Source organism: Triturus cristatus, chromosome 10, assembly GCF_964204655.1.
Source record: "Triturus cristatus chromosome 10, aTriCri1.1, whole genome shotgun sequence".
Taxonomy (NCBI): domain Eukaryota; kingdom Metazoa; phylum Chordata; class Amphibia; order Caudata; family Salamandridae; genus Triturus; species Triturus cristatus.
In genome coordinates this window covers 534,053,505-534,078,286 of record NC_140593.1, presented here as the reverse complement: position 1 = coordinate 534,078,286, position 24,782 = coordinate 534,053,505, and the positions used below count along the sequence as shown (strand labels likewise).

The following is a 24,782-nucleotide window of genomic DNA, read 5'->3' as shown; positions in this document are numbered from 1 at the left end:
GTAGCTAGGATCTTAGATTCTCACTGTAAACGTTAAGAGTTTGAGTCTTGGAATTTCAGTGGTCGTGAATACCCCAGGATTGAAACAAACTGTTCTTTCTCTCTCCCCCTCCTTTCATGTCTTTCTGTCAATGAGGTAGGGGTCAGTGTATACTCACCTACATTCCATTTACTGATATTTTAACACCCATACACCACACATGGAACCCCCCCTTGGCGCTAAGTAATGTTTGCTTTACTTTCAAGGGATTTTCCAGCGCAAAACAAGCTTTGCACTGGAAAGTAAATTTGGCAAATAAAGATTTTGTGTCACTTGGCATGGACTTTTGTGATGCAAACATGGTGCAAAATCTTAGTAAGTATAACCCTAAGTTCATTGTTCCTGTGCTCCAGTAGTAGGATTTTTGTCGCAAATTACTCTTAATTACTCAAGCTGGAATAATCTTGTAATTTTTGGTAATTTTACATCACATGAGTAATGCGTAATTACTAGAATTTCTCTGATTAATCGGGCGTAATTAAAATTTCTCCCAGGCTTGCTCAACAGACATAGTCTTTGGGATGGTTGTGGATTCAATCAGAGATGATATCAGCTGATACCCCGTACTGGGGGCTGTGTGGCTGGTACTCTGAAAGTTCAGCAGTGTCAGACTAGTTGGGATCTCTGTTGTTTCAGTTATTTTGAGTCAGTCCACTGTGGACATGTTGATCGGCATGAGTCAGAGTGCCCAATCACCCTCTTTCAGTTAGAGTATGTTGGGTGACCCTTCTGTGGCTGGAAAACATGATTGGCCTTATTTTGTAAGAATGGAATATTTATCGTAGGTGGCGATTTCAGGTCAGCAATAGGTCTCCTGTTTGCACACCACTTTGTTGAACTTCTACTCTCAACATGCTGCTTTATTTCCTCACCATCCTTGATGGCTGAGATTATGGTGGGTGGTACTGGGGACTATGTTGAGAACTCTGGTATGGTGTTTGTTGTTGACTGGCCAAGCAGCATTGTTGCTGGAGTCCGGCGATGTACAGAGTGGTGTGCTGTGGTATGTTTGCAGGAGCTTGTGGATTTCCAGTTAGGCATCACTTTGTGGTGACAGGCATATTCTGTTATTTTTAAGGTCCACAACATCTGAACCATGACTTCATTAGCCTAAGGCCAAATGGGGTGCACTGCTCCCTGCTTTTATTGTTTTTGGTAAACCAAACATGTCTAGAATCTCTCCTAATTTTGGTCATAGATGTTCAAATGCTGTGGATTGAACAATCTTCACAATGAGCAATTTGGTGCCGACATCACTTACGATATATAAACATCGTCCATCAGAGAGCGCCCCAAAATCCATCCCATGTTCTTCTCAGGATTCAAATCAGCTTTCTTCTGTGATGATTGGGGAGAGGTGTTCTGGAGCCCCAGCTGTTTTTTACCAGCGTCATTCTGCCTCTACTTGGTCAACCAGTGCATCAATCGCTGGGAACAGGACCTTTTCATGCAGCATGACATTGGCTGTGATAGCCCCTTGTTGTCCCTGGTGGGCCTGATGTGTTATTTGGTGTCAAAGTGATTGGAAAATTACAGTGGTGTTTCCTCATAGCAACACCCCTCCTTCTGTGACACTAAATTTCTTCTGCACCTTCCATATGGATTGTAGGTACAGCTGGCTTGTACCATCTTTCTTGTACACTTCAACAAGAAATGTTTTCCATGAGTTCAATTTGGCAGCTTCTTTTGTCTTTTGTAGGGTCTCATTTTGTTGTGTATGTTGCCAATTTGCTCTAGTAACAGGGCCTTCCGGAGCACTGCTTGTGTACTCATTGGCTTCAGTGCTGGAGTCAAGCTTGCTGAAAGTGCAAGAGACAAGTAATCTGCTGCGTTATTTCAACCTGGCCTATATGGCAGTGTGAACTGATTATTTTGTAATTAGAGCATCCATTTCTCTGTGGGATTAAATGTGCTGGGTTGGGGTACTTGCAAGTAGGGGAATAAGGGGTTTGTGTCTGTGATGGCCTTGAAATGGTGACCATACAAATACAAAGCACCAATATACCAGTAACTTATCATCTGAGCCCATGCACTCAGGTGACCTTTTGGGCCAGATTTATCAAGGTTTTGCTTCACCCTTGCACCATCCAAGGAGGAGCAAAATCTAAGTGAGATTTATCAAGCCAAGCAAGGCCACCTTGCATGGCCCTGCATGGCTTGATAAATCTGGAGCAACACAAGACAGAGCAAATTGCTGCCTTGCATTACTCTGCCACAGGGAGGCATTCCATGTGTGGAGCATGGATATTCCCAGACATCCACCCATGGATTTGGCACATTCCCAGATTTACCATTAGTGGTAGACATGGGTGTAGGGTCATGTATGTTAGAGATAGCAGGACCCCTCTGGTCCGTGATGGGCTCTGAAGAATAGTGACATAAGTGATTAGGTGTGGTTAAGAAAATTCATGACGTAGTACAGGCTGTTAATGGTTACACTCTGAAGAATAGAGAAGTGTAATACCAAGGTCAATGTGTGGCATGATAATTTACATATACCCGGCCTGCGGAGGATGCTACAACTGGTGACGAGATAGGGGATTACGTAAACTCCACAACCCGAAGAACCAAGAGTGTTCCCCTTGAGAGTTTGCCGTGGTCAGCAAACTGATTTTGCATGCCATGTGTGCCTCAGTCGAAGGGAAAATCAACAGTTGGTGTATGTGGAGTCAAAGCACAATTCTAGCCAATGCCAGGCATGTAAAGAAGGTGAAAGCCCTACAGAAAATGTGTTTGTCGTCGCTAGAACTTTGCTGGTAAAGTTGAGACAAGAGATACTGCACCACAGCCTACACACAGCCGTCATTCATACAGTACTACAACGCTCAAGGCACTGACAACCAGATACAGAGAAGTGATTAAGGTAATGCTAGCTGAGTGCAAGGTACCACTAGAAGTGGTAACATTTCTGAGCAAAGAAATTATAAAGGCAGTAGAAACCAGGTACAATGCAAATAGGTGAGAGTGAGGATTATCCCGTGCAAGAAACAAAGCCACAACTCACTGCCAAAGAAGAAGCTAGAGCCTCACAGAGAGTAGGCTCGATGATCCAAATGTTAGCGCAAGGCTAATGCTTAACGAAGGTGCCAGTCCAAGTGGGCAACATATACTCTCAACAGCAGAAAGTTCCACAGGTTATGATGCTGCTGCATTCCTAAACCACTGCCTCCGTTCAATGCCATCAAAAAGCAGAATATTGGTGACAGAAGGACTGCCTGGATCGAATCCTTCAATTAATTCATTGATGCTCTGGAAGAAGCAAATGAAAAAATGATCATTAAATAGCTAAAGAATTTGGCGGGTGAGGGAGTAAAAGAAATGAGAAGTGGCATACCATCAAATCAAAGAGGCGGTAAGCACCAAATTCAATCCAAATTCAATCCAATGCCAAATGTGGACTATGAAAGGTACATTTTCAGTCAAGAAAGGTAGAAAGCTGGAGAAACGATGGATGAGTTTGAAAAAGGACTTGATTCGCTCATCAAGCATTGCAAGTTCAATGAGTTCAATGATGAAGAGGCCATGCGTCTCAGGGTGATGGATGGTTCAATCTCCGATTTCTTCAGGCTACAAATGCTGAAAGAAACACTTTGCCTGGAGTAACTACTTGTGGCTGCTGAAGCAGAAGGACGAGTTGACAGACAAGTCGCTAACATGGAGGCCAGAACGGCCAAAAATGACTCAGCAATGAGTGTGAAAAGTAAGATGAAACACCTGGTAGAATTCCACAAAGTAATGTATCCTGAGAAAAATAAATTATGTCTTCGATGTGGATTTTCCTTTCCACATAAAGGTAACTGTCCTGCCATTGGACAGATATGCAAAGGCTGCGGAAAAGAGAACCATTTTGGAACGGTTTGCAAGGCGAAGGAAAGATCAAGTGCATAACATCAAGAAAGCAAAATGGATGCCAGAAAGTTCCAGAGACGTTTCCACCACACCCACAATGACAAGCCGCATTATCAGTTGAGGCATGTAGAAACTGAACAACATCAATTGTCATCCAATTCCTCATCCGAACAACAGTGAGGAAGATGGGTGTGTGATGTCAATGTCAACCACAGGCCAACGTGCGCATGTAGGATTAGCTTCTAGCAAAGAAGAATGCCAGTCAAAGAGAGATCGACAAGTGAAAGTGTGAAATTCATTGGTACAATGTTCCAAAATCACACTGAAAGTGAATGGGTGTTCCATACCTTTTATCATAGACAGTTGCGTGTCAATAAACATTGTCAGCGAAAAAATACAATGAACTGTCTCCAATGGCCCATTTAACCACATCAAAAGCCAAAGTGTATACGCTGGCTGCTGTAATGCCACTGCAAAGTCAAGGTTCATTTATAGCAACTGTGAAGCATAAAAAGACAAAAGTCCAAGCACCAATTCATGTCGTCCCAGGCATTTCATTGAGTGCATGTTTACTCAGTTTCACCACTGCTGCTGACTTGGTGCTGATTTCTGTAAACTACAATGTCAGTGCCTAGCATAAGATAGGGAATCAGTTTCCATCTTTGTTTCATGGACTAGGAAGACTTAAGATACTGAGGGGCATATTATCAAGCCCCTATCACCACCACAACGTCACTTTTTGTGATGTTGTGGTGGCGATAGGATCAGCACCCTATTATCAAGGCAGCGTTAAGCCACTAAACGTGGCTTAAAGCCACGTTAAGTTGCTTAATGCTGCCTTGATAACAGGGTAACTTTCACGCTAAACTTAGCGTGAAAGGGGGCGTGCAGTGGGTGTTGCGGTGGGTGTTCCACCGCAACACCCATTGAAGTTGACGCTGCCACCTAATATCAAGTTTGGCGATAATAGGTGGCAGCACCAAACTTAAGACCAGAAAAATCCTGGTCTTAAGGTGGCGAAATGAGGAGAAATGCTTTATTTCTCCCCGTTTTTGCTTTTTCCATGTGTGCTGCCTTGTGCAGCACACATGGAAAAAGCAAAATGCAATGGTTTGTTCATGTACAGGAAGGTGTCCCTTCCTGTACATGAACAAGCCGTTTTTCAAAATGCCATTTGGTAACTTCCATGTGTGTTGCACGAAGCAGCACACATGAAAGTTACAAAATGGCATTTTAGGTTTGTTTATGTGCAGGAAGGAACTCCTTCCTACACATAAACAAACCTCCCTGCTCGCAGACACCCTTGCACTCTGGTGCAAGGGTGACTGCGCTGGCACTAAGTTGTGTAACTTAGCGCCATCGCAGGGGGAAACGCCAGGATGCACCATATCCTTGTTAATATGGTGCAGCCTGGTGTTTCCAAAGTGGCGGAGAGAGGCATTAAGCCAAGACGGCTATCGCCTCTCTCCGCCACTTCCTTGGTAATATGCCCCCGAAAGGGCAACTTCACATAAATGAGGATGTCCGTCCTGTTGCTCAACTACATAGTTGAATTGCATTTCATTTAGAAGAGGCTGTTGAGAAAGAGCATGACATCATTGAGCGATCCACTTGTCCGATGCCATAGGTATCACCCATAATGGTAGTGCCTAAGAAGGTTAGTGGAAGAGCTGTGCGCATATGCGTTGATATGCGCCAAGCTAACAAGGCGATTGAAAGAGAATGACATCCAGGTCCACATATTGATGACATGATTATGCAGCTGAATGGAGCCAAGCTCTTTTCCCACCTTGATTTGAACAAAGGGTCTCACCAGCTTGAATTCGAAGAAAATTGCAGGTACATTACTGCCTTTTTGACTCCTGATGGTATATTTAGATATAAAAGACTACATTTCGGAGTGTCATCAGATGCAGAACTCTTTTAGGATTTAATTTGTCACATAATACAGCCAGTCACAAATGATTTCAATTACAGTAATGACATACGGGTTTTTGGGGCCACATGAAAGGAAAATGATAAAGTTTTGACACAAGTGTGTTGTATACCTGCGGATGAAGGTCTCACTTTAAATGTAGCAAAGTGTGAGTTTCATAAAACAAAGCTCAAGTTCTTTGGTCATATCTTTTCTGATGGGGGAATGACCACAGTACAGGCTTTGTCATCCACGTCTTCCATACGTGACTTAGCCACTGCAAGTGCCCTATTAAGGGATTTAATGAAAGTAAATGCTCCATCTTGCATGAATGTGAACAAAGCTTCAAGAAAATAACATGCGATTGAGATTGCCACTGAAATGCCATAGTTTTACCCGAAACTACAAATGGAGATTGTTGTTGATGCTAGACCCGTGGGGTTACGTGCCATACTTGTCCAGCACAATGGCCATCCTAATGCACCAAGACACATTGTGGCTTATGCCATAAGAAGTTTGTCAGCAACAGAATGTGCTTATTCACAACCTGAAAAAGAAAGACTCGTTATGGTGTAGGCTTGTGAACATTTTAATGTGTTCCCTTTAGGAAAGCACTTCACGGTTGTCCCTGACCACCAAGCATTACTTACCATTTTTGGCAATCCTAAAGCCAAGATTCCTCCTTGCGTTGAGATGTGGGGGCTGTGACTGCAGGAGTATGATTATATGATTAGATAAGATAAAAACCCTGCTGATTACTTGTCAAGTGTACCAATACCGTTTCATGGCTCAACTTCTAAAGTGGCTGATGGTTATGTTAACTTCATCATAAAATCCAGTAGACCTGCTGCCATATCAGTGGAACAAACCATTGCTGCCATGAGCACTGACAGAGATTTGATAATACTCAAAGACATTATTACACAGCAGTCTTGGAGAAAACATACTTGACCTCTACATGAGGACCTTGAATACCAGAAATTCAAAAATATGCAGGAAGAACATTCGGTTACCCCAGAAGGCATTATATTTACAAGGATCGAGGAATATATACCATAACATTGCATGCATTTACAACTCATGCTTTTACAATGCTGTTGTTACAACAAGCGCATTGTTACATAACAGTACATTACAACGCAAGTCGTTACAACGACTTGCTCTAGATGGCGCACTGGACTTAGAAATAGTATAATTTACTATTTCAACTCCAGTCAGTGCAACAGTAGGGAAGGTGTTGGAATTGTAAATTACACTATTCCTTAGTTTAGAGCGCCATCTAGACTTGCGTTGTAATGTACTGCAATGTAACAACGCGGTCGTTGTAACGACCGCGTTGTGAAGGTAATGTGATATAATGACCGCGCTGTTAAGGGTGTTTCCCGGATCGAGCATTGTTATACCTGATAGCCTGAGACAACAAGACATTGAAGTGTCACATGAGGGACATTGTGGAGTTGTTGCTACGAAACGAGCTCTACGGGACCGAATGTGGTTTCCTTGTGTTGATGAAAAAATTTAAAAGGAATTAAGAGTATGTCATTTGCGCAACTGCTTTTCATCCAAAACAACTCCACATCTGTTAAACATGTGTGATCTTCCAAAGCATGCATGGAAGAAGATTGCAATTGATTTCTTTGGACCCCTGGACAATGGTCATCATCTACTAGTACTTGTTGATGAATATTCAGTTTTCCCTCTTGTGGAAGATCTGTCATCAACCACTCACAACAGAGCTATGGAGAGAGAAGAAAGTATTTTTGCAACCTGGGGTGTTCCTTCGATTTTGAAATCTGACAATTACCGCCTTTCGATAGTCGAGAAATTTCTCACTCACCTAAATGACAAGCACCATAAAAGCACACCTCTCTGGCTTCAGGCAAATGGTGTAGTCGAGTGATTTAGGAGCATCCTCAAGAAGACCGTTCAGTGTGCCACGCTGCAAAGACTTGAACTCAAATCAGTTCTTCTCACTACTCTTCGTGCATATAGCTCAACTCCTCATTCTATCACAGGTGAAAGCAGTGCCACCGTAATGTTTGGGAGAGCCATGGAAACCACATTGCCTCAATGGACCACTAAAAGATCTATTGACTTTGATAAACTTTGCACTACTGATTCATCTCACAAATGCCAAATAAAGACCTATGCGGAGAGACACCACTGTGCTTGGAGTACTGTGTTCAAAAGAGGAGACCAAGTCATTGTCAAGCAGAAACAGAAACGCAAGTCTGATGCTCACCCACTGAGGGTTGTGACTTGCAAAGGACACATGGTGACTGCTCATGGTCCGGTAAAGTCCACTAGAAGAGATTCTTCTTATTTCAAACATCTGCCTCAAAGTTCCTTGACTCTAGAGGTTCAGAGCGAGACTCTTCCATCTGAGAGTCAGGAGAGCCCAAAGACTGCACCTGTGCCTGTGTCGTCTGTGCTGGCTGCGGATGCCTCTCCTATGTCGCCTATGTGTCCTCAAGCCCATGCAACGAGATCTGGAAGAAGACTCATTGAGGAGTTATGATGTATATATGAATTTTTATGTACTTTTTATTTAACAAGGGGGGGATGTAGTGTCTTGTACGTTAGAGATAGCAGGATCCCTCTTGTCCCGATGGACTCCGTAGAATAGTGACGTAAGTGATTAGTTATAGTTAAGAAATTCATGACATAGTACAGGCAGTTAAGGGTTACACTCTGAAGAATAAAGACGTTTAATGTGTAATACCGAGCTCCGTGTGTGGTGTGATCTTTTACATGTGTGTATAAACTTATTTTATCAAAAGGACGTCTAAGCACTGGGGGGCAGATTTATGAGCCCCTTGCGCCACTTTTGCGTCACTTTTAACATGGGAAAAGTGACGCAAAAGTGGCGCAAGGGGCTCATAAATCTGCCCCTGGGTATTTTCTCAGCTTAGTGTAACACCAGAGTGTTGGAAATAACTCTTTTGCATGGTATTCCAGGAGAGTTTTGCCTTCTTTAACTAAACTTGGATTCTTGGCCATAGCACGTCTAGTGCTTGTGGTCTCCCTTTAAAACATGGTAGGTTTGGCATACACCTAATTGTCACATTTAATTTGCTTATAATTCCCTAGTATTTAGTACTACATGTACTTAGGGCCTGCAAATTCGATTCTACAAGTGGGCTGCAACACTCATTGCGCACCCTCTAAAGTAGCACTATAAAACATGTTTCCATGCCTGGTCTTGGAGCCTTTGTGTGCAAAATCTTTATTTTTCTAAGTCTCCTCTATAGTAACCCCTAAATGCACATAGGGCGGGGTGCACGGTACTTAAAAAGTACAACACATATATTTTATGTTTTACATGTCCTGGCAGTGAAAAACCTACAAAGTCATGTTTCACCGTGGCAAGGCCTAGCTCTACCACAGAAAAACACTGAGTTACAATTACACAACCTTAACTTCAGTTGGCAGATGCTAGAAAGCTAATTCAAGGACTTGTTTTAAAAGTATTTTAAAACTCAACCTAATAGTAAATTCAGATTTTAAGTTACTAATTTGAAAAATTATGCGTTTAGAAAGTTGGCATTTTCCTGCCGAAGCCAAAAACCTTTCTGCCTGTGTCCAGTGTCACCCGACTGTTGAATAGCTCCCCTGTGATGAGATGTCAAAATGAAGCTTGGAAATTATAGTGATGAAACAAGGCTAGACACTTGGCAAAATGACTAGTAGAAACCATGGTTACCTTTTTTAATTTAAACAAATTAAGCTGTGCTCCTTCCTTCCCTCAAGATGGTAAATGCATCAGAACAGACAAAGGTGAAGTCCCTCTGGCAGCTGTCACAGATGGCTGGCAGAAGCACAATCCCTTCATTGCTTTCAAATAAGCAGTGGCTCACATTCTTGGCATAAATCATTTTTTGGTGGTCCTTGGCTTTGGAATAAATAGCACAGGCAAATGACCCAAGGCACCAGCAGGTCATGAAGTCTCTTTACTATCTCATCAGCTCCTTGATGCAGTAGTTGAATTTTCTGTCACCAAAGACACTGTAGTTAAGAGTAGCCATATTAATTCCTTAGCAGACTTCCCTACTATGATCACGAAAGGGCCAAGAATAGACACTGGGCTTAGAATAGACACTAAGGCTCAGATTTATCATAGGATTGTGTGGCATTGCGTCAGGCAAGGTGGCGCAAGGGTACCGCAATTCTCACATCAGATTTAACAAGCCACACAAGACCACTTTGCGTGGCCCTGCATTCCTTGTAAATCTGGATTAACGCAAAGCTACTCAAGTCGCTGCCATGTATTATTCTGCGGTAGAAATGCATTACATGGGTGGAAAGTTGGTATTCCCATGCATATACCCAGGTATTTTGGTTTATTCCTAGATTTACTGCGACAGGTAAACCTGGGAAATTGTCAAAATGCTATGCCTTCCCGATAGAGGTGCAACGAAGAGAAATATCTTTATTTTTTTAAGTGTGTGCATTTTTGTAGTGCTCAGCATCCCATGCTATACCGTTAACCAAGGCGACTGAAATTAAGTGACATTGCAGCATTTTTGTGTATTTATGGGCTTGCCACATTTGCCACATATTCCATCATCTACTACATAGTTGTTGTGGTACTGCCTTTAACCAGTGATGTTCATTTTATCGATTCCAGTAGAATAAATGGCTCAGTTGACTTTGCCCAAATTAGGACATATGGATGTAAATATTTGTGCATTGTTCTTATCTTCAGCAACTACTTACATCGCGTAGTAATCGTACAAGCATTTTCAGATATTTAAAACGGAATATTAGCAAATTAATGAAATAGCCACGAACAGCAATTTTTCTAAGCAAACTCAAAAAATCTACTTTCTTAATTTTCCGACTGTACATAGGTGTGCTGACTCTAATATGCCTAAACGTCATCAAGATCTATATTTTGTATTATTGTATATCCGTTTATGCAATACAATTTGTACATGATAAAACTTCCCGAAATACGCATTTTGCAAACGTGATGCACGAGGTAGAAAAAAAGATAGGAATAGTGCTGCTTGCTGGAATTAAGATCCAGCCTGAACAACAAAAAAAGCCAGAAACATTGCAATTCAGATGACTTGGAAAAGAGGATTTCAGAATTAATTAATTTATGCAGCCTGCGCATTTGGAAGTGGGTGCAGATGAAATACTGAAGGCCGCTATTACGCCTGGTCCAAAAACATAACAGAAAGGAAGAAATTTCAGGCTACAAATCCTGGAAATACTAAGAAAGCAACGCCAGAGCCTGGTTCCTACAGTGCGCCACAGATGCACCGTAGGCTGACAGGGAAGGCTGCCATGTCTAACTGCAAACAAAAGCCAGAGCCTTCAGATGATCTGGCTGAAGCAAGTGAGCAGTGTGTCTGTTAGTTTAACTCAGTATGTACGCAGTTTGGCGGGGATTGCTGAACCAAAATCCTTGCTCATGGATAAAACTTAACTAGCCAATGGTTGCAGGTGGTGGGAAATGTCACACATTTTTGGCGACCAGGGCTTATTTTTCATCATCAGACTTTGATCCAAAGCAAGAGAAAGACAGAAAAGGAAGAAGGAGAAAGACTAGGATAGGGAAACAATAATAAGGGGTGAAAGAGAATCTGCAAGAGCAAAATAAGAAGACAGGACGAGTAGAGTGGTGGAAGAAACAGGCATGTGGTCGAAACAAAATTAGGCAGCCTTGGTATTTTGCCACCTTGGCATTTAGTAGTGCTATTGGAAGGCTCTTGAGCTGTGGGCTATTGCACTTATGTATTTATTATTTATTTATTTTAAAAACTGAGCACTGTTTTTTGGTAACTCCCATTTTATAGTCTTGCTTCATGTAGAAGCACTGGAAGAATCTCTTACCGAGTGTCCGGACCCTATCTCAGTTCCACACGGAGATGTATCCAGTGTGCTCACCAATATTCCTGGGAAAGATTTGGCACCTCTGCTCACACCACTTCTGAGACTGAATTACATACAGTGCAACAGGCATTTGCACCACTTTTCTTCTCCCCCAGGCACTGTAATATTACAATATGGGTAGAGGGAGAGGAGAGGATGTGGTCCATCGGCTAGACTGCCGACTTTGGTGCTGGAAACCAGGGTCCGAGCTTTGGGGTCGCGTCCACATCCTGTGATTCTGGGCAAATCACTTAATCTCCTCGTGCCTGAATGTGTAACGTAAACGGTGCTCATGTAAAGTGCTCCAATACCTTCAGGTCGAGTTTGCGCTATATAAAAAAACTGCAAAAAAAAAAAAATGGGTCTCAAACCTTTGTGCGGCCCCTTCTGTAATACAGATAGCTCTGGCGTACATACAGCCCCAACACTACCTTATGGGGATGTTCCCTCTCTTGTATGAGGGCATGGCCAGATCTTGTAGTAGACACATTAACAGCTTGAGGACATCCAACCTGTTGATTTCAAACACCTCTATTCAGTGGGAAAAGTTACTGGTGTTGGAATCTATCATTGTCATATTTTACTGAAGGCTTCACTACCATTGCGTCATAGCTAGATTTGCTGTATAATATTAGCATTAATGTCACATGCCCACTGTTACATGTGAAACCTTCAGCGATGTCTAGTTTGGTAGCCAACAGAATGTTGCACTCTCGCAGAGTGAAACATGCAGATCAGATCTAGAGGCCTGATGTACAAAATTTCCATTTGCGAAAAATGGTAGCAAATTGTGTACTAACCTTTTGTGAAAGGGAAGAAATTTTGCACTAAGATGTTGGTTTAAAGAATTCAGAATTGTAGTGGGTCGCAACCCATCCTACCTCATCAATATTTATGAGGTAGGTTATAAATCATAAACAACTACCATTGGATGCCATGTTGGGGGTCAGCAGACTACATTGTTTGTGATTGAATTCTACAAAAAGTCTTTTTTTTTTCCTAAAAGGAAACGGGCCTGCATTTGAAAAAAAAATGTTTTTTGTTTGTTAAGAGTTGGCAATGGTCTGGTGGACCACTGCCTTCTCCCCAACAGTTTTATTTTTACATTTACAAAGAGGAAGGTGTTCCAAGGGGACCCCTTTATATTTAGGAATAGTTAACACCACCTTTGAGGTGTTGGTCAAAATGTTAATGTTTTGTGACCGTATTTCAGTCATAAAACACTGATACACCCCTTCATGAATCGCTATTTGGGAAGCCCTAAACACGCCCCTTCAAAACAGCTATTTGTTATGGGTTTCTAAACCTATTTTGCGATTCCGTAACCTGTTGCTAAATTACAAAATGGGTTCAGTACATTAAAAATAGCTATTTTGCAGTTGTAAACCCTGTGATTTTGCGAATCACAAGCGCAGCAACCGTAACCGCAAAATTGCTTTGTACATCAACCCCTACATTTTTGAGTCCTTATTTTTACCACATCCTAAACAGTGATTTATACAATCATTTGGTGTGTACATATGAAATAACACTTGTATAGCATGTATTAATTGAAATACCTAGTCAACTGCAGGTATTATTAGTACAACACTCTCCTAATAGAACACTCAATGTTAATTTTACCAACTTCGGAAGAATGGAAAGCTGAACTTGACGCTCTGCAATTCAATGCTGTGAACTTGTAAAATGATAAAATCTCTGCAAAATATGTGTTAAAACCACAGACTGTTTTCCCAGAAAAAATTTAATATCTGCAACCCTTTAGAGGAATGGGTTGTGGCATGTGAACTTTAAGAGAACTAGAAGTCAATGTCTCAGAATAGACAATCTCTGTGACTTCTTGCTACACAGTTTGTGTCATATTGTCTCATCAGTCTTGAATTCCACTTTGCATCCTGATACTTGTACTATTTTTAGGAGATGTGGATGAGCTACTAATGCCTGGAACCTTCTGTGCTGAGGAGCGGGAGGGGTGGCAAGCAAAGATAAAAGGCTGTTGTAGCGATTACATTTAGTCTCCATTTTAATTTTTCCTTCTAACTCAACACCTTTTTAAGAGGGTGGTTTAAATATCTTTTTCCTTAACATGAGACAATGTCAAGCACACATTTATTTTTGGTAGACATTGTTGTTCTATAGTCTGCACTGTTAGCTCCAGAAACACACATATTAGAATGTGATGTCCTTTCTTTATTATGTGCTTGTAGGAGACTGAGTAAAGTTGTTATTCTGTGTCTCTAGCGGAATGTGAAAAAGACATTGTTTTATAATTTAAACTGTGCATGTGTTGAGGTCGGTGAGAGGTACTTCACACCAGAATTATCATGGAAGCTGCTGATAGCTGTGACTGAGATGCAGCTCCTAAGGCCCCAACATTCATCAAAGAAGTAAGATAGCTGCACAGGCAGATGTGTGCACGCTTCCAAGCTCAGACAGTGTGCATTTATTAAAGCACTGATGCCGACTTCCTGAGACATTACACCACGGTATGGGATTAAATCACTCCAACAGGGTCTGGCAGAAAGGTACTCCCACAACGCTTTTGCTAGTGTAGGGGTATTAGTGATAGATAGGAGTAACATTAGGAACAATTAACATGGTTGAATTGCTTGAATTTTTCACTATTCTAATAATGATTATAACAATGATGTGTCTCATCTACTTAATAATCGCAGTTCATATTTTATTTACAAGGATTAGATCTTTTTCAATAAACATTTGGAAATGTATTAGCTTTTCTTTTGTTTGTGAAACTTTAGACATGCAAAAGTGACAAACGGTAGTATTAGATCTGTTTCCACTAATTCCTTGGGAATCAGATTGGTCACGTTCGAGGTTACCGACAGCATCGGTAACTCTAAAGGTTTAGGAGTTTAGATGCGGTACTGTGAGGTAGCCAAACCAACATTTACTGATGATATAAGAAGTCTCAGTCCCGATATTATGAAGTTTAGTTGCTCTAATACAAAATCCTACTAAATTCGGAGGAACCGTGTAACAATGGACGCTGGGCAGGTGAGATTGTGTTGAGATTGAGAAATTAAAAGATAATGTAACATTGTCCCTTTTGCACTTTAAATAGCAAAATTGCTACAGGGTATACCTATATGTAAATGTGCACGAACACCTAGAAAATCTGTAATGTCCACCTTATACTGGAATTCTTAGCCCTAACCTTTGAAACTAGCCAAGCCCTTTCACCTCTAGCAACTCCCTTTAACCCCGACTTCTACTCATTTTAATGATTACCTAGCCTTCCTTTTCCCATTTAAAGTGCTGCCTTACTGTTTCATTAGAGGCAGTTGAAAAGCACTAGAGCAATTTTAATGCTTCTTGTGAAGGTTCCCCATGTAAAGATTATCCTGACTTTCCCATTGGCTCTGTATCCTTCATGGTGCTAAGTCAGGAAGACAAAGGGATCGCTGCTTGGTCCCTCTTATTACAATAGTTTAAAGATTTGGGTTAGGGCAAACCAGTATATGGCTAGATCAGGAGGTCACATTTGCTACATTTTAAGGAGGATACAAGTTCCAAAACATGCATTCAGTGAAATGTTGTTTCTCTTGTCTTTTACTTCCTGCGCATTCTTTGTTTCCATGCGTTCTAGTTTTTTCTCATCTGTAATTTTCTATTAATTTCCTTTGTGTCCCTTTTTTGTGTCGCGTGTAAGTGACGAATAATGTGTTCCTTTCTTTTATTATCTCAAATATAAATGCTTACCCCAAATATAAATGTGTCTCTTGCCTGATCATATCAGGGACACGATTCTAACATTAAAGCATATGTATTTATTCCACAACCTCATCACTTGTTCCTAGTGAAGCATTTTAGTGAATTGCTGAAGCATTGTGGCATTTCCTTCCAAATCCCTTTCATTCCTTTCGAGGGACCATGCAGTTTATTTTTCATGCAGTTTCTAGAGACTCTTCTGAAAATGATTCATGGTTCTGCATTCCTTACTATACACCTATCACAATGCCTTTCAGTGCAAATTTGCATCCCATGAAGGCTGTTTAATAGTAGTTTGTGGCATATCTTGCTATCTAAAATTAATGTGTCAGTATTATGAAGCCACTACATCTGTTAAAGCTTGGAAATGTTGTCATTCTAGGGACCTGTAAAAAAATATAACTTTCCTAACAGTTCCTTTCTTAATCACTATAAACTGTACTTCATCAGTAACACAATAACCTTAGAACTTGAATTCAGTTCTAATTGAATTTTGTCTTTGCCTATTGAGCGTGCTTCTCTACAAGATTAGTATAGCTGTATAGGTCTAATTTCTTTTAGCTTAGATGTCAGAAGCCCGGCCAGGCAATAGCATTAAAAAAAGAGCAAGCTACCTAAATGAATGAAGCTTTAGGGTATGTTTTACTTCTTCTATACATTTATTTCATACTTCCATTTTACAAAGGAATCATAGATTTGTGATGCCATTTGTCTCGGTGCACAATCAGAAATTGAGCGCTGGTAAGTACTGCATGCTCTCCGGCAGAACTTTGCCCATTAAGTATTTGGAGAGCCAGCGGTACTTAACATTTCTTTAAGCAAATTATTTCTTGAAGCCACTCTTATGGAAAAGTGCCTTAAAATATTTGACTCCAAAGGGAGGACAAATTAAGATGTAAATTATAATAGAGGATAAGTAAGATGTCTGTTTGACTTAGGGCATTCAGGTATTTTAAACAGCATAATTTCTGCGTTTTATGGATAATACATGCTACATTATGACTACTTTTCTAGGAAACATTTTTTTATTTTTACAGAAGAAGTGCTAGCTGTATTTTCATTATTTTTTCTTTCAGAACATTGTTCTGTCCGGTGGATCCACAATGTTTAGGGATTTTGGACGTCGAATGCAAAGAGATGTCAAGAGAGTTGTAGATGCCAGATTAAAAATAAGTGAAGAACTTAGTGGTGGACGGATAAAGGTAAGTTAGATCACAGATGTCTGTAAATAAATTAATACAATTAAATGGTAGCACTCACTAGAACATTGATTTAGTTTTCCAGAATTCAATTTGCTCTTACATACATAAAAGAAATCTCAGATTTCATTTATGTTCTTTGAGAAATATAACTTAAGGTAATTGTTTGCATCTAAAAAAACACAAACAAATGAAAAAGGTATTAAATAGTGTAAAAAACCTAATAACATGGCCACCCAAATTAACTTGTGGTGGGAACTGTGATTGGGAGGCCAAAACATACTATTACGGAAGACAAAACAACCATCTAAAGGTGCAGGTTCTGCCTGGGTACTCAGTGGCCAAGTGGGCACACGTTGCAACTTATACTTTTACTCTATCAACAGAATGACATGCTTTAGTCCTGTTAAGGCCATTTTCTACACGTGTACTGCTGATGTTATGTTTGACACTTATTTGGATGCAGCCTCTTAAGCTGACATCTAATAAGGCCCAACCTTCATAGAGGGAAGGAGACTTTGCTGCTTGTTTTGCTTTTTAAGCTCAACATCTCAATATGCTGAAGAAATCAGTGCAACGTATTCCACTACCGGCTAGCTAGACAAGAGACTGGAGGATTCGGGCCATTAATGAAGGAGGCATATGGTTTGCCTCCACCATTCTCCTTGTATGCAACTATGAGATCCCTTTAAGTCATTAAAATGCATGGCAGTTTCTACCAGCTAGCATTCAGGGAAAGAAATTGTGATGGGGGAGTCTATTTGTCTCCTTTAGGATTGGAAAATCTTGTACACACCCAGTCGCAAGAACTGTGAAAAGTACCAACCATAGACTGTGGTGCTCACAAGGACCTCCCTTCTCCTTCAACTAAGATGTGAGATGAAAATCCCCATGGCCTAGGTCCTATTATGGCTTGATTATTACATTATGATCTACTCTGGAGCACAAACAAAGGATGTCTTTAAAGACCAAAATCAAGCAATGAGATACAAAATCAAGCAACGAGACTCTCCTTTCACCTGCAGAGTTCTAATCATGTCACCCCAGCTCATAAAGCACTCCAGTGGTTCCTGGTGGCCCAGATGATTGCATTCAAATTTCTATGCTCAATCATTAAATCATAGCGGCGGGTGTTTCCGCAGCCGAATGCACCTAACAGGCCGATCCACAATGTCACGTTAACAAAGCAAACCAACTTTCTCACTTTAGATGTTTCAAAACCCTCATGAGGGATGCACAATCAAACTCCAAGTGCACATCTGTGGAACTTGCTAAAAAGTTTGCCCTCGTAAAGACTTTCCCACAAGCTCTGCGTTGCGACACCAGGATGAGAATATTCCAGCAAAAAAGACTATGAGTTAAAGGGGATTATGAGTTATTTCCCTTGGAATGGGGAGTAGCACACTGACCTGGGAATACTGTCTGATTCTGCATTTAGAGACCCAAAGTCGAACACATTTACTACCTGCTTGAAGCAGGGTTTTTTTTTCTCCTGGCCAGTGCGGGTGTGAATGATGGGTGAGGGGTGGTGGGAGGAATGATCGGGTCCAGAGTCACGGCTAAACCTGTAGTTCCCCTGAGTTGTATGGATATATTGTTCTGGCAAACTAGCAATGACTGTCTTTATCTGTTTTTTGTTTAATATGTTGTCTGTGCCATATATTACTCTAAAAATTGAGTGCAGTGGCATATGACTCCGATCAAAGTGAACACCTTTCAGTGTACGGTACATTATCAGTTCCAAAAAATCTATGACCATGAACCCAATCCTTTGTCAGTGTGTAAAGCTATAAATCAAAGCAGGTCTGACTGATGGCAACAGAGAGAAACACTTTCAAACTCAGTTGTTAAAAGTGATTATTGAATATTGAATCCTGACTTCATTTATTTTCAGGAATCTGATTCCCAGTCTAAATCTCAGTATCTGCTAATAAATAACAATGAATTGGCACTGTACGTATATATTTTGATGAGAGTTGTAATTGTTTGCGTAGTGTGTCATTATAGAGTAAATCACTTTTGTTTGATTAACTTTTTCCTTTTATTTTTGTTTCTTCTGAAGATCTCGTCTGAAAATAATTTGTACCATTACTCTCTGTCAATGTTATTATTCTTTAAATGATTGTGAATTATGCATAAGAAGATACTGCCAATGCAATTATGGGTTATTAATTGAGTGCAGTGTTAGATTGAACAAAGTGACATTAATTCTTAAGTATTGATGCAGCAGCAGTCAATAACTCTGACTAAGAAAGTCATTGCTGGGGCAAGTGTAAGTCAAGAACAGAGGATTGGTTAGTGATTTTACAAAGATTGCTACAATGACATTAATTGAATATATGAAAATATAAACAGCGTTTATGATCGAAGAACTATCTAAGAACTGGATTATGTATATTACCTTCGAAATGATGTGGAATAATGTATACCAAGTGCATCCTCCTTGGACAGTTAACTGCAATTGAACGCTTATTTTTCAGCCAAAACCAATAGAAGTCCAAGTGATATCCCACCCTATGCAGCGCTATGCCGTTTGGTTTGGAGGGTCGATGCTCGCTTCAACAGTATGTTAAATAATCAATATATTTCGATGTATTTGTTGATTTGCTTTAAGGTCATATGTCACAAATATGTTTAATGCATATCAAATAGGTATTCCCCTCTGATAGCTATGCGGTTGCACAAGCAGCAATACCATCCGTAGATATTTTCTAAAATTCGGGATGTTTGAGTTTGATTGTAAATAGCACTAAATTAAAAGTTTCAAACGTTGGTCTTTTACTGCCAGATCATGTTAAGATTTTTTGGGGATAACCGCTTGCTTTGCAAATGATTCCCATTTAGACCTATTGCATGAAAACAACTCCCTTGTGGATAGTTTGAAAATCTTGCATAGGCCCGGCCTCGATGGACCTAGATTAGATACCACTATACTGGAAGATACATAAAAAGCCTCTCGAGTTATTGGAATAAAAAGATTGTCACCATATTAGGTAATATTTCGAATAATAATCCTATGCAACACTTCAGTAAAAATGCATCAGTTGTGGTAAGCAGTGCAGCTATTACTCACTCCAATGTACTACTGGTGACCTCACACATGACGTCACACATTACAAGGATATCATGATTGTCATCATTGCGTTCCTAAATATAGGCAGGGTGGCCATGCAAAGTGTATCCTGGCTCAGAGCCTGGACTTGGGCTCCGCCTCCACTCTGTGCATCATGATGTCACTTAGGGCTAGATTTACTAACATTTTGTGTTGCGATAGCACCATTTTAACATACACAGTGTTGCATCAATAGGAGATGAGACTACAATTGCACATTTATTTGGGTCTTGTTATAGAAAGTGCCAGGGGTACACAGAGGGCGTGCACCCATGCTTTATATGCCGCAAGGGCATTTTGATATTACGGTAAGGGGCCCCAGGCATGTGACTCCTTCTTAATACCAGGGGTGGCTCCTCCATATGAGATGAGGAGTGTCGCCCCACTGCTTTCTCGCACTGCGAGAAGCAGAAACATAAAATGGTATTTTAAATACCATTTTATGTTTCTGCTTGTCGCACTGTGAGAAAGCAGAAGGCAGGGTTTGGTTGGGGGCGGGCAGATGGGCGTGTCTGCTCGAGGGCTGGGGAGGAGTGGCTTGCCCACTGTTGTGGGCGCTGACTGTTTGGTTGCCCCAGGGCAGACCAAACAGTCATACGCACTCTGCATTTACTCTATTTAGGCTGCCTGCAGCCTACATAGAGAAAATGGCCTCCCCATAGACGCCTGTGGTTGGCGTCCCAGCCAACCACAATGCTGCCATTGCAGCGTTATGGTTGGCTTAGGGGAGGGGGGGAAGGCTGCCTGCAGCTGCTTCCTGTTGTAGGACGATGCAGACCGATGACACGGGACGGGCCGGCAAAGGTAAGTTAATTTAACTTTTAAAAAAATTATTAAACCTCCCACCCTGCACGACCCCCTCCCCGTGTGCCTCCCACCCCCTCACTCGCGAGTCATACCGGTCGGAACTGCTTAATACTGTAATGCACCAGTGTGATCTCAGGGGAGAGTTCCCTCATTTGCCTCAACCGCAAACAATGTTATGTGGAATATACATATCAAAACTACGATAGAAAAACCCAAAGGTTCACTAAACACTATGCATGCAATGGACTACTCCCTTTGCATAGTTTCTCTCCCCACATCGACCAAGTCATACAAGTAAAGGGTAGAAGCCAAATCGCATATGGTGCCTAGCTTTGTGACCTAAACAAGAAAACATTCAAGATAGGGTGTCATGAAAGAAATTGATGGAGGTCACTATTGATGCAATCAACAAGATTCCTGACTGTTGCCCTGGAATCTGACATTGACTACTCATCCATCTTAAAAGATGTCAAGAAGCCCCAAAAAATTTCGCTTGAAAAGATTGAAATCAGAAGAGGAAAACCTGGTAGATAAAGTCTAGAGAAAGCACTTCAACCTGAGCCATAACTCAAACTTTGCTATCAGCTGGAAAGAAAAAAACAAAATGAATTGGCCTAGTTTCGACACCCAAAAACTCCGGCCTTTGGCTTATGTCCACCAAAAAATGAACATGACCGTCAGCAAACAGTTTGCAAACCTTCAGATGGACACAAAGCTCAAGGCCTAGGAGACCTTTTGCCCAGTAGGTCAAGCTGGACTTTTTAATCCCTCTCAGCATGTACAGCCCTACTTGGTAACACAAATTGACTTTAGGGAAACAAGAAGAAAACAAACCAAGCATCATCGGACACTTGTTTTTATCACCAGATTGAAGACTTGACTCCCTTTTAGCTAAACTGCTCAATCTATGATGACAGGATTAAAGATAATAGCATTAAATACACACTAGTGGAGAAGTGTGGCTCAATGGTTAGAGCGGCAGACCCTGATGCAGAGGTCTGGCCTTGGACCAGGGTTCAATTCCTGCCTCGGTGGGTCTTGGTGGGTCTTGGGCTCAAAATTCCTCAGACCTGATTTCTCGCCTTGGTGCCTATTCTAATCATGGGTCCCACGCTGCAACGCTGGGCAATAGCTTGCTTAATCGCCCCAACAGCACTGAGATGCCTGGCTTCACCCTGGGGATGCCCAGGAGTGGACATTTCACAGGGAAAAACCAGGAAGGGTTCCCTAGTGGTATGAGTACAGCGCCGGGAAACCCTGAAATGGGGTAGCTGTGCGCTATATAAGTACAAACACATTTACATTTACTAGCGTTGAACAGTTGGACAAGGGTGAAGAACACATTTTCTTTCTGCTCAGTGAAAATCTCAGCGACATTAGCTAAACGCAAAGGAAGGTATCTCGTCGAAGCTAGGACCTAAGAGAAAAGAAGCAGAGAAAAGAATAGCAAATGGTTCTGTAGCCAGTGCTATGCCTTCTGCTGAATTAGCCAAGGCAACACAGAAAAACACCTGTCTGCTTCAAAGTGCGACAGGTACACTTACCTTTATGTTAGATAGCTGGGTTTAACAAAGACTGATATCTTCCTTTAAGATGCTCCTTTCCTAGAGAGTGATACGCTTTGGATTTCTCAATGTATGGATTTTTATTTATAATTTAGGTTATGTTGATATTCCTTGTTTGAAAAGCAGGCCTGTTGCTTAAAGCACCTATTTAATAATATCAAAATTCAACTTAATTTGCAATGAGAGAATCTATTGCCTCCGCATCTGCTTCATATTATAGATGTGAGTGCAGAGGAAAAGAGACCACTAGGAGGTGCACTGCCTATGCGCACATACATAGAGGTGGCATAAAGTCAGTTGCCCTCCTCCCCTCCCACCAGAGCACCCCTTGGAAAGGGGAAAGGAGATTCTAGGGATCCCCCAGGCATCCCCCTGCAGGCAGGTGCAGTCACTCATGATCGACATTTGAAATGCAGGCCAGATTGCCACCTGCGGAGGAAAAAGTGGACGGGTGGCTTCAAACAGCCCGTCTGTCTTTCACTAATGCATTGTTCCCAGTGGCACATATTTGATCCTGTACAGTTACAGCACATTTGCTGTGAAATGGCGCACAGTCCCAGTCTGTGTTCAGTGCACAGACGTCTGTGGGGTCTACGGCACAGCGTAGGATACCGCATTGTATCCATAAAGCAGCCAGGGGAAGTCCCACTTTCCACGTAGAAATAAACCTGCAGAACAATAATATACATTTAACAGCCGCGGTCGGTAGTAGGAGTAACTGCAGGGCGGTGACGTGGGGAGGGGGAGGGGCAGGGTGGGGGGTAGTAAACTATGGATTACGGAGGTGTACAGGTAAGTTGACATATAAATTAATAAAACGAATTTCGTTGCGTGCACTGCATCGCATTTGGGGATGCAGTGCACGCAACGAAATTCATTTTATTAATTTATATGTTAATTTACCTGTAAACCTCCGTAATCCATAGTTTACTACCCCTCCCCCTCCCCACGTCACCGCCCTGCAGTTACTCCTACTACCGACCGCGGCTGATACATTACATATTTCTTATGAAAGTGACTCGCTAAACGAAACCTTGTGTTTTAAGATATCCAACCTTTAAATGAAATATGTACAATGCTTGGGTTCTGGGAAACATCTGGATATCTGCTCCTGTGAGAACACTGAGAAATAAACATAATTTGTGGTTGAATAGTGAAATAACACGTTTGTTTTCATAATGAAGGATTTGTATCTAAATGTGCAGGGTTTTGTCCACTGCATTTCACTCAGCCCACCGAGCATAGAATACCTTTCAGGCACAATTTTCACATTTGTTTGCACCAGAATACAGCAACATTTGCAAAGTGATGGATGTCCTGTTGCATTTCACATTTTGAATAACTTAAGATGCGTTTTGAACGAGGAACAAAATGTTTTTGTTCAAATCTGTTTCTTGTGCCTCAGATATTGAATTATGCATTGAGTGCAGCAAATTCATAACTTTGCAAAAGACTGTAGCCTGTGGTCCTGATTATTGCTCTCTACACTGAATGCAGCCATGTATGCTCCACTATGTGCATGCTGTTATGCTATTCCTCGCAGGGACACATTTTGGCTTGCACTTTCAAGTTTTATGTTCAAAGTGTAAATCCTACTCCTAAGAAAATCACACAACATAGTTCAACACAAGACCTTCCGCTATAGAAATGCCACTACTGTCAGACTTGTGTCAGAGTTCAAGGTACTTCTCTACAACACCTCAGGATGTGTGCTAACCTTTTCATTTCCTTTGTCTTTCAGTCAGAATTCCTCAATGTCTGCCACTCAAAAAAGGACTATGACGAATATGGGCCAAGCATTTGTCGCCACAATCCAGTATTTGGAGTCATGTCATAATATATGTCAAGAAGGTCTTTTTGTGACTGTGGAAACATAGAAGGAGAATTACGTGCAGAATGCGGCAGCGTGCATTCGTGATTTAGAAAAATTGTAGCACAAGTGTAAATTGATAAAGAAGGGTCAGGGTAAATCCAAAATAAAAAATTGATGTACAGACTGGTAAAAACCTGTGAAGTACACGTGAGCTGTTTGTTAACAGACAAGACACGGTTTAATGCAAAGGCCACAAAACATATTATATTCCGATGTGCAAAGTGTAATATGCTAATCAAAAGCAGGGGTTACATTCTTTCAGTGAGGTTTAATCACTTTGAGGAAGAGTTTTGGCAATGTGTGTACACATGTAAAATAACGTTTCAGTGAGTCAACCAGTTTTTTAAAAGCTGGAATGAGTATCTGCTGCAAGTTTGGAGTATGCAACATTTTCTTAACTGAAGGCATTATATATGTTTTTTTATTCATGTTGCCAATTTAAAAGCAAGAATTTAATTCTGTGAAGGTCACATAGGCTTTCGAAGCACAAGTTATGGCATTTAATGGTAGTGGGATAAATATATCCCTTCCCTTTTACGCCCTATAACTGAACTTTATGCAATTGTGCAAAACGCTCGACACAATTACAGTTGATGTACCAAAGTGTTGGCTGTGGCAACTTTATAGCAAAGTTCGCTTTCTTTCAGGGAAAATTGAACATGTAGCAGAAACCTTGTCAGCAGGCTCAGCTACTCAGGAGGATAAATGCAAGGTGTCCAGGACAGAAAAGGGGTGGGCATGGCAAAAGAAGAATTTCCTTACAAATAAATAATGTATGGAACCCTGAGTGTTGCGTTTTCTTTGAAGTACAACG

The 24,782-nt window shown here is 41.2% G+C and overlaps 1 protein-coding gene across 1 annotated transcript in view; it reads left to right on the top strand.

Moving 5' to 3' along the window:
- Positions 1-24,101, top strand: part of ACTR3B (actin related protein 3B) — a 490,971-nt gene extending 466,870 nt beyond the window's left edge. Inside the window, exons 10-12 of the mRNA XM_085632001.1 lie at positions 16,489-16,614; positions 19,092-19,175; positions 23,837-24,101. Coding sequence (XP_085488127.1) covers positions 16,489-16,614; positions 19,092-19,175; positions 23,837-23,932 — 306 coding nt within the window. The 3' untranslated portion in view covers positions 23,933-24,101. The remainder of the gene's footprint in view (positions 1-16,488; positions 16,615-19,091; positions 19,176-23,836) is intronic.
- The last annotated feature ends 681 nt before the right edge of the window (positions 24,102-24,782 follow it).